General features: G+C 35.7%; 1 protein-coding gene across 1 annotated transcript in view; it reads left to right on the top strand.

Annotated features, from left to right (window-relative positions):
* The window catches only part of LOC106625694 (ras-related protein Rap-2a), a 75,671-nt gene that overhangs the window by 52,006 nt on the left and 7,526 nt on the right, over positions 1-16,139 (top strand). The window contains exon 4 of the mRNA XM_014245527.3: positions 13,251-13,448. Coding sequence (XP_014101002.1) covers positions 13,251-13,448 — 198 coding nt within the window. The remainder of the gene's footprint in view (positions 1-13,250; positions 13,449-16,139) is intronic.

Below are 16,139 nucleotides of genomic sequence, written 5' to 3'. Positions count from 1 at the left end.
ATTCTCAATACAGATAATTAGATTTATCAACACCTATTTCGAAGTCATTCCAATGCCGAGTTAACAATTATAAACCCTCTGCATTGTAGATCCTAAATGATATATCACCCTTGAAATATTTGCTTTAAATGTCTAAACTTTGTTTGGTATATACTTCAATAAATTGAGACCCAAAAGATAGAGGTACTTTCACTAATTTCACTTAAAATATTTAACTGAATATCAATATGAAATCTTCTGTGTAAGGAAAGGTCATCAAATCACTTGCACAGCTAACTTTCTCCAACGAAATTGGTTACAATTTGATTTCACGGAAGTTTACTTGTAAATATACCATAGGAACTTGTAGGAGACATTGTTGGAGCATACCAGTGCTAGAAACTACATACTAACGCGTGCTTACAACACTACAAGTTAATTCAGACCTTATTTGGGTAGCAAAGCACAAGTTGATTGTCAGCAAACTCATCTAGGAGGCCCAGTAAATGTGCTGTTTGGACGGGGTGTGGAAAGAGTATGAAGCCTGTTAGATGGGTTGGTTTCATAGGGCATGCAAAGAGGTTATAGTCAAGTGGAGACTCGTTGCGTACAGGACATAGATTGGCACATCTTTGTCGATTCTGAATAAATAGGAATTTAAACTAGTACAGTACCCAGAATGAAGTTGCGCAAGGTTGCATAGCCAAGCAATATAATTTCGCCTGATATTATGCAATTGTAAAATTTTTCCGAAATTACTTTTCGTAGAAGCCATTAACGCTCCACCCGCAAAGCTAACAAAATAATAAAATAAATATGTTCATACCCATATGCAACAATATATATTTGTATTAAATAATTTTCCCATTATAAACGATAATTTGACATAAATATAAACATGCCATTACTTTTTTTAACACAAACTTTCATCACACACATAATTTCGTTTGTAAAAACCATCCGATTTTTTAGCTTTACGACAGTAAAAAACAGTTATTACAAACCCTCCACCAATGCAAAAAACTTGCATTTTTAACGCGAAATTAATTGTGCGAGCTAATGATGAATTTAAAATGAAATTTAATACAAATAGTTAATATGCGCTGCGGCGTGTAAAATATGTTAATTAAAATACAAGCAGATCATTGCTTTCGAGCGTGAAGTGATTAATTTGCATGAAATATTTGCTCACTTTTTCTCGACAAACAGCACATTTGACTCCACTGCATATTTTTCATATAAATACATTCATGCATGCGAGGTGTGAGTATTTACGAAGATTTAAATATAAAGAAAAAAATTTAATGCTAAATGATTGAAGAGGTTTTGAATGAACTCTTTCAAAGAACACACCTCCCAAACCCAAACTTTTCCACCCCCTTTTAAAGTAACTTTGGTTCAGAGCATAATTTTGATACAATTTTATTACAGCTCAGTTGGAGATTATTGGAGCACAAACACGCCTACTTCGTAAATAACGTTTTGAACGATCAACTACTATACTTACTAGATGTTATATATTAGGTAAAGCACAAAGTTCGTTCGGTTTTTATCTAAGAGATGGCGTTATTGTCCATAGTATTAGTGTTACGTGTCGCACCATGTCATACTATACGGCGCTGAAAACGTGTTTATTCGCACTAAAAGTTTGTCTTTGACAGTTTTTCGATTGATTGACTCAGTTCGTTGTGAGCGCTCGTCAAAGATGGACATAAACAAAGAGAAAATTCGCTATATTTTACAATTTTTCTTCGATCAAAGCGAAAAAGCAGCCAAAGCGACTGAAAACATTAATTTAGTTTATGGGCCCGATACTGTAAACGAACGTGTAGCACAAAAGTGGTTTGCTAGGTTCCGTTCCGGTAATTTCGATGTCAAAGATGCACCACGCATCAGGAGGCCTGTCGTCGAAAATTGCGATAAAATCATGAAAATAGTGAGCACTTATTTAATTGCTGAGGAACTAAAGATAAGCCAGAAAACCGTTTGGAACCATTAACCTTAACCTTGGATTCAAAAAGAAGCTCGATGTTTGGGTGCCACACGAACTAACGCAAAAAAACATGATGGACCGAATTTCCATCTGCGAATCGCTGCTGAATCGCAACAAAATCGACCCGTTTCTGAAGCGGATTGTGGCTGGCTATGAAAAATGTGTCACTTACGACAACATCGAGCGCAAATGGTCGTGGTCAAAGCTCGGGGAAGCGGCCTAGACGGTGGCCAAGACCGGATTGACGGCCAGGAAGGTTTTGCTGTGTGTTTGGTGGGATGGGCAAGGAATCATCAACTACGAGCTGCTCCGCTATGGCCAAACACCCAATTCGGCCCTCTACTGCCAACAAATGGACCGCTTGAAGGCAGCACTCATCCAGAAGAGGCCATCTTTGATCAACAGAGGCCGAATTGTGTTCCATCAGGACAACGCCAGGTCACACACGTTTTTGGTGACGTGCCAGAAGTTCCGGGAGCTCGAATGGGAGGTCCTAATGAACCCACCTTATAGTCCGGCCCTGGCACCAAGTGATTATTATCTTTTCCTGTCCATGGCGAACGCGCTTAATGGTGATAAGTTAGCTTCAAGAGAGGCCTGTGAAACCGAACGAACTTTTTACTTTACCTAATATAATTTAAGGGTAACACAATGGATTACTATAGATAAGATATAGATATAGAAGTATGATTTTGTAATTTCACAAATCTTTCTGGACCTCTTCTGGATTTTTGATACCTTTGATCAAGTCTTGTCTGAGTTTTCCAAACGCTTAACAAGTAGAAAGTAGGTCAGTAAACTCCCTTGTTCTGTATATGAGCTAGTTCTCATCGTATAATCGCAATTCCTTAGTGTACAATTGAAATTATGATGGTTTATCTCTTCAAACTCGGATTACAGATTATATTTATCTCTTTTGCATCAAGGAGTTTTGGAATTTTAGAAGTACAATTCCTCATTATACATTTTTATAAAGGACAGGGAATATTAAGTTTGTCACAAAAGAAAATTTCAAAGATCATATAAAGTATATACCTATAAATAAATCATCAGCAGGACGAGCTGAGTCGATTTAGCTATGTCCTTTTGTATCTGTATATACGCGAATTAGTCCCTTCACTTTTGAGATATCGATCTGAAATTGTGTACAAATCCTACTCTAATCAAAAAGCTGTTCATTTGTTGGAACCGCCGATATCAAGCCACTATAGTACAAGTATATAGCTGCCATACAAACTGATCGATCGAAATCAAGTTCTTGTATGGAAAACCTTTTTATTGCCAGCTAAACTGATACATGGGAGTTCACATGGAAAAACCATTCAAGTTAAAAAATCTGTGCTGAATGTATAAACTATTTTAACTTTCACGCAAATATTTGTGTTGCCAACGTTGTAAAGTGGCAATAAAGCAAAAACTGTGGCATGCAGCAGAAGCATTGAATGAATTTACGAGCATCGGTTTCATTGCACACTCACCCATGACCAAATGTTACAAGTACTTCAGAATATTTACACGCATACACACACAAGTTCATACACACACAAACGCAGAACCGTTTGAAAGAGAAAACCCGAGTGCAGTTCAAGTGAGAAACGAAAAGCGCAAGCGAAAAGTTCGCATTTATTTCATTTTTTTCCAACGATTGACTCTTGTGGACGTAATCATTGGCGATGCTTGGCTTCAAATAATATTGTTGTTGTTGCCATCGCTGTTGGCATTGTCATTGTTATAGCAATTATACTGACAGCTGCTGTGGCAGCAACCAACCTGGCGCGCCTGTCACTCAACACCATTGTAACGATCCCAGTCACCGTCACCGGCACAGTTACGGGCACCGTTACAGCGATAGTCACAGGCGCCGAGTGCACGCTCCACATGCCGCCGCTAAATTGATGACCCATTTTCGGTGGGACAAGCGCCGCTGACAACAGCACAAAAACAATATGCAACTGTCGACATTCAACTGTCAGCAGCAGCAACAACAAAAGTGGCAACAACAACCACCACACGCACACAGCAATGAAGCAATGATTATGTGACGGTTGTAAACGGTGTCATAAACGGAATCAAAACAACAACCCCCCTCCGCGTAGCACCGCCGCTCCAACGACTAATGAATACCATTTGTTTGCTATTAGAGTGGATGTGGCAGCACTAACATAGATTTCTTCATATGCAACGTTATGTTGTACACCGAAGGTTGCAGCAGTCGAGCGTAACAATCAGACAAATGGTTTTATGGATTGCACAGTCGGGAGTAATACCAGTTAGTAGCGGTAGCTAGGTCAATGGTGGAAGTAAACGAAGAGTGCTTGAGATTTCGAAGAGCATGTGACATAATGAAAAATGTTATGAAAGCAGTAATCTGTCGACTAACAGCTTCATAAACTAGCTGTTATGTTATGTCTGAGTGGACTATTTTTACTACAACGAGTGTAGCTAACAAGAGCACATTTTTAGCTTTGAGAAGCAAGTTGATATATAGAGACGAATGGATATATAAAAAGAGTATATTCTAGCATATAATGAGGTTTTGAATAGTTTTTGAGATGTCCCACTTGAGCACTATCTAAGCCAAACATTCAAAACTCATTTTTTGAGGGTTGCTCTGGAAGAAGTTTAATAACCAGTGGTTATATTCTAAGAATATTTATTTTCCTTTAAAATTTTTTCTAAGAAACATAAACAAATTGACTCCAAAAAAAATATCATGTAGCTATCACTTCGAAGAAATGTTTTAGCCACGACTATTTTAGGAATATTTTTCTTTTTCTGTACGAACTTGTTCAAAATCAGACTCAATTTATTAACGACACTTACCGTGAAACTTTCACCGATTTGACCACATTGCTTGCTGATTCCAACATATCACATTCGAGTTATGACCAGACATGTTACTGTTAAAACCATCTGCAATCCGCCCTAAATCCTATCGGAATATTTATAATATTGACCACAGACCTTAACTAAACTTAGACTTTTTAGATTTCGAACACCCCAATTTCCTCCAAAATTACCACAATTTTGGTTTCGGCAGTCTTTTTTTTAACAATTACACCAATTTTTTACATTCTGCATTAAAATATTCACGAATTTAGCTTTCAGTTCTTTACATCTAAGATAAAGCTGATATAATGCATTAGTTGATCGCTCACTCACTGAGTCAAACCTAGATATTTTTATGAGAATCTCAAACCACAACAACATAAACAAATGAAGCTTGACTTAGATAATGAAACTGGCGACTGTGTCAACCTTTAAGGATTAAGTAAAATAGGTTAAGTTTTTATACTAATTTCCGAGACGGAGATCACATTTAGTCAAAGACAATTTGCTTGTGAAAAAAATACCTCAAGCTATAGTTGAAAACGTCATGTATTAACAAAGAACCAGCAATCTTACAAATCTTCTTAAATTTATCTAGGTATATGAAAATCAAAGTTTTCCAACTTCCATCTCGTAAAGGCGGGACAGTGAAGAAGGAAGTGTTGAAATGATTCTACCCCGTCTTATTAAACTACTTCGACAGTTTGCCATTGGAATATTTTTTTCTCACCAATTGTGCTTCGAGTGGGCAATAACTGGTTGGAACCTTGGAACCGCACAAGAACTGAAGTTGGCAGCGCCCACAAAACTCAGGCGAAGCCCAGCCGTCCAGTAGTAAACAGCAGACAGCGGTACTCTCGCTCCCTCCAGACCACAGTCTAATAATATTGCGAATGAATTTTCATACAAAATTAGCAGCCTCATAATTTCCACTGATGCCGCTATGACCAAACATATGGTAATGAGGCTAGGCATTCCTCAAGAACTCCTTGAGCGCACGATCAGAATGCTCAAAGTGGTATCGCTGCTCTGCGAAAGAAGCTGCTTTCCGCTACGTCTACCGGTACCTTAGTAGCAGCTATTTCAAATAAATTGGTCTAGTAGAACTCGAGGAATCTTGGGTATCGTATTGCAAAAGTTTGAACTGACAAAAACGCATTTGAAGTTTCACGTAAAGTCTTTTGTTCGATAAGACTCAGCCGAACCAGTTTGAAGGCCGGGACAGTAAAATGTCTATATCTCCCAAAATTATTTAATTTTTTAAAAATCCTCTTGTAGACATATTATTTTAAAATAATTAAACTTGGAAAATATGAAAAAAATCGATTTTTTTTAATTCTACACTAGCTTAAGATTGCAGAGACTGATCCAGCTAGAACACATAAGGAAACAAAGAGTTGTGGTTTGATTGAGGCGATATGTTTGTGTAAATGCTGCTTATATAGCTTTAGGCTGAAGACCTTTCCAATTCTACAATTGCTTGTTTTTCCAGCGATGCACTAAGAAACGGAAAATGCTTGTGTTGAATCGGATAAGCGATCTATAGAAACAGTTATCTACATTATTCTCATTTTCAACTTTCATAAAACATTTTAAAGTGCCGAACAATTGTTTTATTGATATCCATTTTCTTTTCCACCGCTGTATAAACAAATGTTCGCTAAGGGATCACACTATTTTTTAAACTAAAAACTAGATCTCCTCGTTGGTATTAGGCGTTTTCGAATTTTTCATTGGTTTTATGCAAACAACAATTGATTTCTCAGCGGAAAACGTCGCACAGCGAGCATTACAAGTCCGCAGATGAGTTTGCATGTACGTGTTTATGTATGCGAACCTACCAAAAGCATACTATTGCATACACACACACACAAATCAAAACAAAAAAAGCTCGACAACACTGTTGAAGTAGTTGCACCACAAGTTCGGTTGATTGTGACTTTTGTTGCAGCCGAGTTGGTGAATTGGATTATGAATTGCTGAGTGGCAGCGGCGGCCAAACAAACGCAATGTGGCAACACACCGCACTTGAAAAATGCAAAAAAGCACCCACTCGCAAATGCACCGTATGCTATATTCCCAACTGTAATGTATACACACACAAGTTTACTCATACGTGTGTGCTTATAGTAAATGCAAGAGTGCTTGGGAAAGGCTCACATCACTTCGCCGCGCGCAAATTTTCTTCCATTTTTCACTGAATTTCATTGAATTTCGTCTCCCTAATAGATTCATGGCAAGCGGATTATGCAGGCGGTATGCTCTCATATATACAAACACATATATATATAGGTATATACACATATGTATACAAATGGACTGGTAGAAATGTAAGTCAACACATATGCACTTATGCCGTTATGACTTTAGTTTGTTTGTTCGGCAAATTAAAATTCGTTTTTCCATTTTCCCTCCGTTCATCTACTTTCGCTCGATTCACTTTTTTCTTGTTTTTAATTTCAAAGTACTATCGATGCTCAAAAAAGTAGTTCACTTTTTCATTCGAGTCGTGTCCTTAACTCACTTACATATACATATGCATCTACTTATACCATACATATATATGTCTATATACCTATATATATCTACGTAAGTGTGCTATCAACGTTTATTATGATTGAAGCATGCTGTGCGATGGAGATGAAGTGTATTTGAGGTTTGCCATAGGTAATTGCACGGAGCAGGTTTACGCTGTTTCCTCATTGCGTCACATGTGTGCTTATGCTTGTTTGTAAATGTTGTTCTTAAGTTTCTTTCACAGAAAAACATTTTTTAATCAAATGTATTTGAACAATGACTTTTTATGACGATCTGCTAACGCCAAATATCACTAAACTTAGTAAGCACTAGATTTCTATTGATATTTCAAACATATGAAAACGAATAAACTATCCGCTCTAGAAGAACATAATCGTCTGGTATTTAATGACATTAAACAAAAAAAATGGTAGATTCTAAATAATATAGCATCGCTGGGTTGTTGAAATTTTGAGAAAAAAAAACATTATAAGCTCTCGCTTTATTATTTTCACCAAAAAATGGTTTTGCGTTGAACCAAAATATTCGTTCTTTATTTGATCTCTAACAACAAGATAGATATAGAGTTATATATGGTATATTGAAATTAACAGAATAATGAGACAAATTGGATACCAGGTGACTATGTGTCACCGTCCGTCGTCTTTCCATTAAAAATTTTAAATTCCATATGTTTTTTTCACTTTACAGTACACAAATCAAGCACCAAGAAAGTTATTTGAAGTAATTCTTGCACAGATAATGCCATCTCACATCCAAAAATAGTCGAAACCGGACTTTAAATTTTCAAGTCCATTGATATTGAAAATATTTAACACAGTGCCTCTAGCTGATTTTTTACTGAAAATATCGGCAAATCTATGAGATACTCGTACATATGGTATATTACTTAATCATTCAGTAATTCGGAGAAAATCCGTGCATGATAATAATGTTCGCTTTTGTTAAAAAATGGGTCAAATCACGTCGATACTTCAACTAGGTCCCATATAATTATATATTTTAATATAATATTCACACTTTCGTTGACTTTATACCAAATATTATGTTCTAGTGTCAAAAATAAATGAAATCGAGTCAAGAAAAATAAATGTAAAAGCAACGCTCTAAGAGATTATATAGGTCTCTTAAATACATGCCAGTTGTTTGTTTGCTTCACAACTCCCTAAAATTTGAATAAAATGATACAAGTGAAACAATAGCAGCCAAGACCGCTTAAAGAAGATATGTTGAGAGCACACCACTTTTAAGTAAAACCACTTGCAGACCGACCTAAACTTTTTCGGTATATTTATATTGAGTCCTTTTTAAACTGTTGGTCGTAAACTTAGACACACCTATTATTCTTGTGTTACTAAAAGTATCATAGATTTGATTTTACGTGTATTTTGGAACGAAGAGACCACTTAGAGCAAACTTTTATATTCTGAATTAAAATATTCTAAAAATATATTTTTTAGTTCTGTTCCAGGTATTTTTTTGTGAATGTCAACGCACAGCAACTATTGCTACTAAAGCCTGACTTAGAGATTGAAATTTCGTACCGGTTCAACCAAGTGAGGATCAGCGAAATTTTTAGATAGGTTTAAGTTAAATAGATTAGATATTTATTCTGATCTTCCACACGGAGACTACACTGGGGCATCACACTCGGAAATCACAATTACGCAAATATAAAGCCCTTGTTATAAGTGCAGTTTATTTGTTTAAATTGTGACAGTCGCCAAGACCAAGAACTAAGAACTGTGAGAAAAGCGTTTCTTTTAATGTATTTAGAAAGGAGTTAAATTGTCAAAGAGGCTTTGTAATTTTTAATGTGCAAAAGTTTTTTTTTCCACAATTATAACAATGCAACGAACTAAACTCTTTCAAATTACTAAATTTTCCTAGGTAGTTAAGTAAGGTAGTCTTAATAACTTACTTAAGTACGACTTAAATATTTATTCATAGAATTATTCACTAGTAGAGATAAAAATAATTGCAATTATTTCCCGTTAACCTTAATTTACTTGCATTAGCAAATGGCAATATTAAGCAGAATATAAGTTTCTAAATTCGGGGTAAAATTAAGACCCAAACCAAAAATTTCAAAGCAAGTAAGCAATAACACCCACCTAAAGCACGAATAGGGTTTTATTTTGTTGTTGTTTTTGCTTTCTACACAAGAAATCTTCATCAACCCTAGATTTCATTACTTGATAACTTCATAACACGCTCAAACATTTTAACTAATATACATACATACAAACATATATGAGGATGTGGTTGCAGTAAACCTTAATGGGTATGACTTTTTTTTTGTAAAATAATAATTTAAAAAAATAATGGGATTTTTAAGCTATGCATGAACGTTTATTTGTATGTATTATTTATATATTTTCTAGTATGCTTTCTATGTTTCCAGTATGCTTGATTTAGATTTTAAAATCTTAAACCAAATTTAATAAAGGCAGAATAATGTTTTTGGACAAATTTTAGATTATTTGAAAGAGAGATAACCCAAAACAGAAAAAGTTATAAAACTTTAGAATTAAATTAACATAATATACTTAAGGTATCTTAGATCAAAAAGTATTTTAAAATAATTGCGATATTCACAAATATTTCAAAATTAATTTTTATTGAAGCGTTTAGACCCATTTAGGACCCTCAAAAAACCTTGACAATATATTCTGGACCTAAGCAAAATTTTATTTGTCTGAAGTTTCTAAACTGTACTTTAAGCCAAAAAAACATTAATCAATTTGGTGAAAATTTAAGACTGACCCAACAGCTTAAGAAAATGTTTCATCTTTCTTAAAAAAAAATATTTGAAATTCTTAAACTTTATAAATTTCTAGCAGTCATACCCCTACTGCACATAGCAAAAAAAGTAGTAATAATAAGTGAGTGATCCATATATTCGCTATACCCGTAAGCAAGTAATTAAAATAAGTGCTTACAACCCCTTTTAATTGTATATTAATGACTTTGGTTGATAAGCGAAATGAGCGCAAGCGATTAGAGGAAACGTATATACAAGTGTGTGGCGTTATCAGTAATTTCGAACTCATAGAGGGAAAATAGAGATAACCACAAATACATATACACACTTACACACAACGGTACATATGTGGCATGACATTCCGAGCATTAACCAGCAAAAATTTACGTTACGCGTGATTACGAAACTTTTGTGACCTTGACTCAATCGATAGCATACGATAACGGCACGTAAAAATAGTTGATATTTGAGCAAAAATATTATTACATTCATTTGTGTGTTAAATGTTGCTCATACGCCGTGTGTGGCGCAATAAAATTTTACAAGTAACAAAGCAGCATAAATTTATTTTTATTCATGCAATTAATTTAAGCGAAGAGAATTCACAAGGAAAATTTATCAAATGATAAACAATAAAGATGTGGTTATTGAAACATATTAATGTAAACATGGATTTTGCTATGAATGTAGGCATACTCAAATGTTGCTCATACGCCATGTAGTAGGTATTTAGTTTTGCCACACATTAAATATGTACATAATATATTGTAATGTATTGTAATGAAGAAAAAGTTAATACAATCTGAGCTCGAACTGCAATATACAAGTGCAATTAAAGATTCTCACATCAATTAATTGAAATTTTTAAACATTTTTATATGTGGAAATAAAAAAAATATGGTATACGTGTCTACCAAAAAGATTGACGTGATTTTGACAACTCGTGACGGCTATGTTTGTTTACAGATTTGTGTCAAATTTTGTCAGTGTGTTTGCATTTCATCACTTCACGTTTCACTTTGGTACAACGCTTGGAAATTGTCCAAGATTTTTACGCAAATTTACGTTCTCCGGAAAATCCGAAAAATCATCTTTTTATATGAGACCGATATCTGGCTTAACGGCTTCATCAGCTAACCAAATTGTCGCTATTGGGGAGAATAAAATCCTCGTGTGATTCAGAAAATGCAATTGCATACCAATAGCGACCATTATAAAACTATGTTGACCGACTTATTTCCCAGAATTTGACGAAATTGACGCGGACGATCGCTATTTCCAATACAAGACGGTGTGCGCTTCATGTTTCACGTCAAAATATGGAGAGGGCCATCGAGAAATGACCGCCAAGCTCAGGCAGTTATTTTCTCTGGGGATCATCGAAAATTGTCGTAAACGGGTGAAGATATGCAAACGGAGCTATGATGGCCTTTTGGTCGATATTCTGTTTAAATCATAAAATTATCTACATTACAAAAAAAACCCATTTTAACTAAATTTTAGTGTTTTATTTCACGTTCATCACGTCGTTCTTTTTGGTAGACCCAAGACATTGTTTTTTTTTCGAATAATACTTAATTTAAGAGCCTGTATCGAAAAGCTTAGAATTACTTTTCACTAGTAAACCATTATTGAAATGTTTCCTTTCATTAACATGCATAGAGCAAACCATATGGCAGCTTATATCGACAAAACATAACATACAAGTATTATCAACTTTTGATGAAAGTGCTGGCAAAAAAACAGACCGCATGGAAATGATTTATTGAGGACCTATGCTCCAGTGGGAGCTACAGAAAATGATGATAATGAATCGGAAAGTGAGATCTTTGCATATGAAGACAAATCATACAATATTCCGTCATCGCTTCGCCATTTCTCTTTTCGATATCTTTGAAAAATTGTACATGGGAAAACCGCACCAAAGTTAACGAGTTAAATTCGTTACAAGAGACTATGTGAATACGAGTACCTCATTAAATTCGTTTGATCCCTGCTTCAGTGCTTCCAAGTTTTGTTTTACTGATTTTGAACTAGTTCTACCATTGTGAATGCCTCTAATGACAAATTGCTATTAAAAATGAAAATTGTTGCCATATATATGTTTTTCTTATAGATTTATTATAAAAAAAGCTAGGCATGGACGCTACTCAAAATCAATGAATTACTAAAATATTATTGGATCATGTGTTATCCCCTGACATTTAACGCATGGTTGCATTGCAATTGCTGCTAGTCTATTTGAACAGATAGTATATATATTATACAAATACACATTCAAAAAATAATTTAATTAACATTTTTCACATTCCCAAATACGGTATTAAAAATTTACGTCCCTAATTCAGGGTTCCTAAAATATTCTGCCTGTTAACTGCGTTAGGGTTCCTGTGATATATTTGGAACTTTATTCAGAGACTTAAAAATGTAAGAGCTTGAAATATTGAATATCACTTCCTCCTTAGAAATGCTTTGCCACAACTCTTCTAAGAACTTCAAAACCAGATTATAACTATATAGGTGTATGTATATAAACAAGTGTCTGTGCCAAAGTTTGGTTTGACTCGTTTTAATAAAGTTCAACTTGTTCGAACTAAGGGCTTGCGGTTATTGCTAACTTAATTATTACAATAATGCAATTACAGCAACAATTTGAGAACATGCAACGTCTTCAGCTTGCTGCGCACACAACGCAGGCACTTGACAACTAAACAAAAAACAAAACACATAGAAGACTGCAAGGAGAAGCCAACAAAACAACATGAAAGTCCAAAAAAACAAACAAAAACAAAAACAAAACAAAGTTTGCTTGCTGCTCACCCACAAAATGTCAATGCAAAATTCATTTCGCTAATGAAATTAAATGGAAATTCTTTTCACTTTTTCAGCTTTTTTATTCTTGCTGTTATCTTAAACTGTTTTATTTTTTTTAATGTACAGCAAAATCCGATTACTTCCATTTGTGTTTTTTGTTTTATCATAAAATATGTGCATATCTAAGAGAAAACAATAATAATATGCAAATTTTACATTATCTCGCATTGTTTTCACTTTCTCTTTCTCCTTTGCATATGATTCCTTCTGCTTTGCGTGGCGCTTTCCTGTCGCACAACGTCATTGTATACATGCGTCTTCCTGTCGGCACAGTTTCCTGCAATGCGCGCGCTCTCCATCTCATCGGCAGATGCATTCATTCTGGTGTATGATGTCACCGATGCGTCCACATTCGAGGAGGTGCGCATGATACGCGATCAAATACACGAGACCAAAGCGACCACAGCTGTGCCCATTGTGGTGGTGGGCAATAAAATTGACCTAGTTGCCGAGAAGGAGGACGCCAGGAAGGTGAGTGAAAAGCTATTTTTGTTTTTAATTTTTATGTGAAATATTCTATTATAAACACTCGAAGACTTAGGTAGGAGTGTATTCAAAAAGTGTAGAATATTTTTGGTTTTCTCCTTAAAAGTAAACGCACTGAGATGTAGGAAAACCAATTCACAAAGTATTTTTTGTGAGCGCTATTAAGTAGCGCCTTAAGCTTTTATCAAAAGTTCAGACAGCAAACAAATGGTTGCAAGCTCGAGGCCGGTTTTGAAAAGACAGGAATAAAAACCTGAAAACAGACACACAGAGAACACTCAAAATTTGGAGAGAACACTTCTCGAAACTACTAAATGCCGAAAGCAGTGCTGCGACAGATGAAGGAGAACTCGCACCAACAATCCACCGTGACAACATAATCGTCCCACCACTCGATCAGAACGAGCTGAAAACAGCTTTAATGAGGCATAAGAACAACAAAGCTCCAGGGACCGATGGATTACCGGCAGAGCTGTTTAATACCGACGGCGTTTAGCTGGAAAGACGCACATTCCAGCTGCTAAGCATTCGGATGAATACTTGCCCAATGATTGGAATATGAGTGTACTCGGCCCTATCCACAATAAGGGTGATCCCGCAGTCTCCGCTAATTATGGCGAGAACAGCCTTCTTAAGATTGCATATAAGATTCTTTCAACATTATAGTGTGGAAGACTTAAGCCCATTGTAAATAAACTGATTGGATCTTATCAGTGTCGCTTTAGACCCAGAAAATCCAGCGTAGAACAGATTTTCACAATGCATCAAATCCTGGATAAGACCCTAGACTAGCAGATCGACTTGGGATGTATAACGTGTGTGAGATAGAGACTACAGGCGAAGTTTGGTATTCTGAGCCAGGACTGGCCCACGGTTGTAGTACCAAAAAAGAGAAGAAGTTCTTCCAGTTATGCAGTTTTTATCTCATTGCTAGTTGAGCGTTCTTTTGGCGCTCGCTTATAAAAGAATGTATCGATTTGAAGTATTAGTAATTTATATATTGTATATTAAGTTTGCCGAGAAGATTGTAACACCCAGAACGAACGTAGGAAACCCTATAAAGTATACACATATATAAATAATCAGCGTGACGAGTTGAGCCAATTTATACGCATCGGTCCGTCTGTCTGCATATACGCGAACTATTTCCGTGGTTTTTGAGATATAAATCCGAAAACTTTACGCGCGTTCTTTCCCCTAGAAACAAACATCTGGTCGAACCAAAGTAGCATAATACATTATCGAAATTTCCACTATCAATATACCAACAACAATCCCTCTAAATCCCTGTAAAAGAGTTGCCTAATTGAGCCGCTTGGCACTTGCCCACTAACTAACTAAGCAGCGCTGTAACTACGCCATTAGTAGTTTACAGTCGAGCCAGTGAACAATTTGCTCATTATGCAAACGACTGCTGTTGTTGCTATTGTTTTTGTATTTGTCATGCGCCATTTCACACATAATTTAGTTGTAATTTCATGTGCCACTTGTTCGCTTTGGCCTCACGAAAATTTATATTCTGTACACCGTTAAACGGTTGAGCGGACCGATGGGACTCTGAACGCGCGCAAATTTCCAATACAAACTACAGTTATTATTCATCAGCATTCGCTTGATGGCGCATTCCTAGAGGAATACTTAGAATTGTTGAATTGTTGTTGTGACGTTGGCACAGATTTCTTGTTGCGCCTAAAAGACACCCTTTTTTCAATCACCCGCTCTGATTTTCTTTCTATCTTTCACTCTTTTCCTGTTGCGAAGGTAATAAAAATGCAAATTTGCTTTATTTTAAAATGCTAAATTAACTTGGCTTATTGTTGTTTTTATTGCATTTTAGCATTTGCGTTTTTCGTCAGTTTTGTTTTGTTTTGCTGTTTTTTTGGTCGTAAAAAGTTTTTAACATCATCAACAAATCCTGCAATATTCCTCTACAATCTGGCTTTTGGACGGATTATTCGATTCTCGTGCCTGATTGCATTTACTTTTGCTCCAAAAGGAGGCAGCCATAGACGTGCGTGGAGTATTTTATAGAAGGTTGCGCAGTGGGACCAGATTGCTTTTGCTACTCTAAGTGTACTCAAAATAGCTTCGAACATCAAAAATTATATCTCCATTGATTTAAAGTCTCTCAAGATACCTCATATTTATAGAATTTTTTTCTTCAGTACCAGGTCCATATATGTATATATGTTACGTCTTCTTCAGAATACCTCGAAACGTCGTCATTTGGAACCTCTGAAAAAAACTGTTTACAAATGTTCATAAATAGCAACAGAAAACCCCTTTTTTTCACTTTCTCCCTCTTGGTATCACAAAAGTCACGAGCTTGAAAATCTGATTGCGTCTCGTTAGCACAAACTTAACTCAACTTAAACTAAATCTTATCAGCCCACATTGAAACATGTAAAATTGATTCACAAACCCCACAGGAGGGGACTGGTGACGGCTATGTGCCTCGCAAGACAACAGCTGCTCGCGTACTTTCAATTCTTTTACATACCTTTCCGTTTTTTCTTCGTAAATATTAAAGAAGTTTCAATTTACTTCGACATTTTTGGCTTACACGCAGCATTTAATTCCCTTCCATGCGAGTAAATTCCTTACAAATATACTTTGTATCCCTTTTTGTTTTGGGGCTTTGCTAAAGTTTGCTCATTTGGAAGAAATAAACCAAAA

Source organism: Bactrocera oleae, chromosome 5 (genome assembly GCF_042242935.1).
Source record: "Bactrocera oleae isolate idBacOlea1 chromosome 5, idBacOlea1, whole genome shotgun sequence".
Taxonomy (NCBI): domain Eukaryota; kingdom Metazoa; phylum Arthropoda; class Insecta; order Diptera; family Tephritidae; genus Bactrocera; species Bactrocera oleae.
The sequence above is the reverse complement of the archived record's forward strand: the minus strand, read 5'-3'. Positions and strand labels throughout refer to the sequence as shown.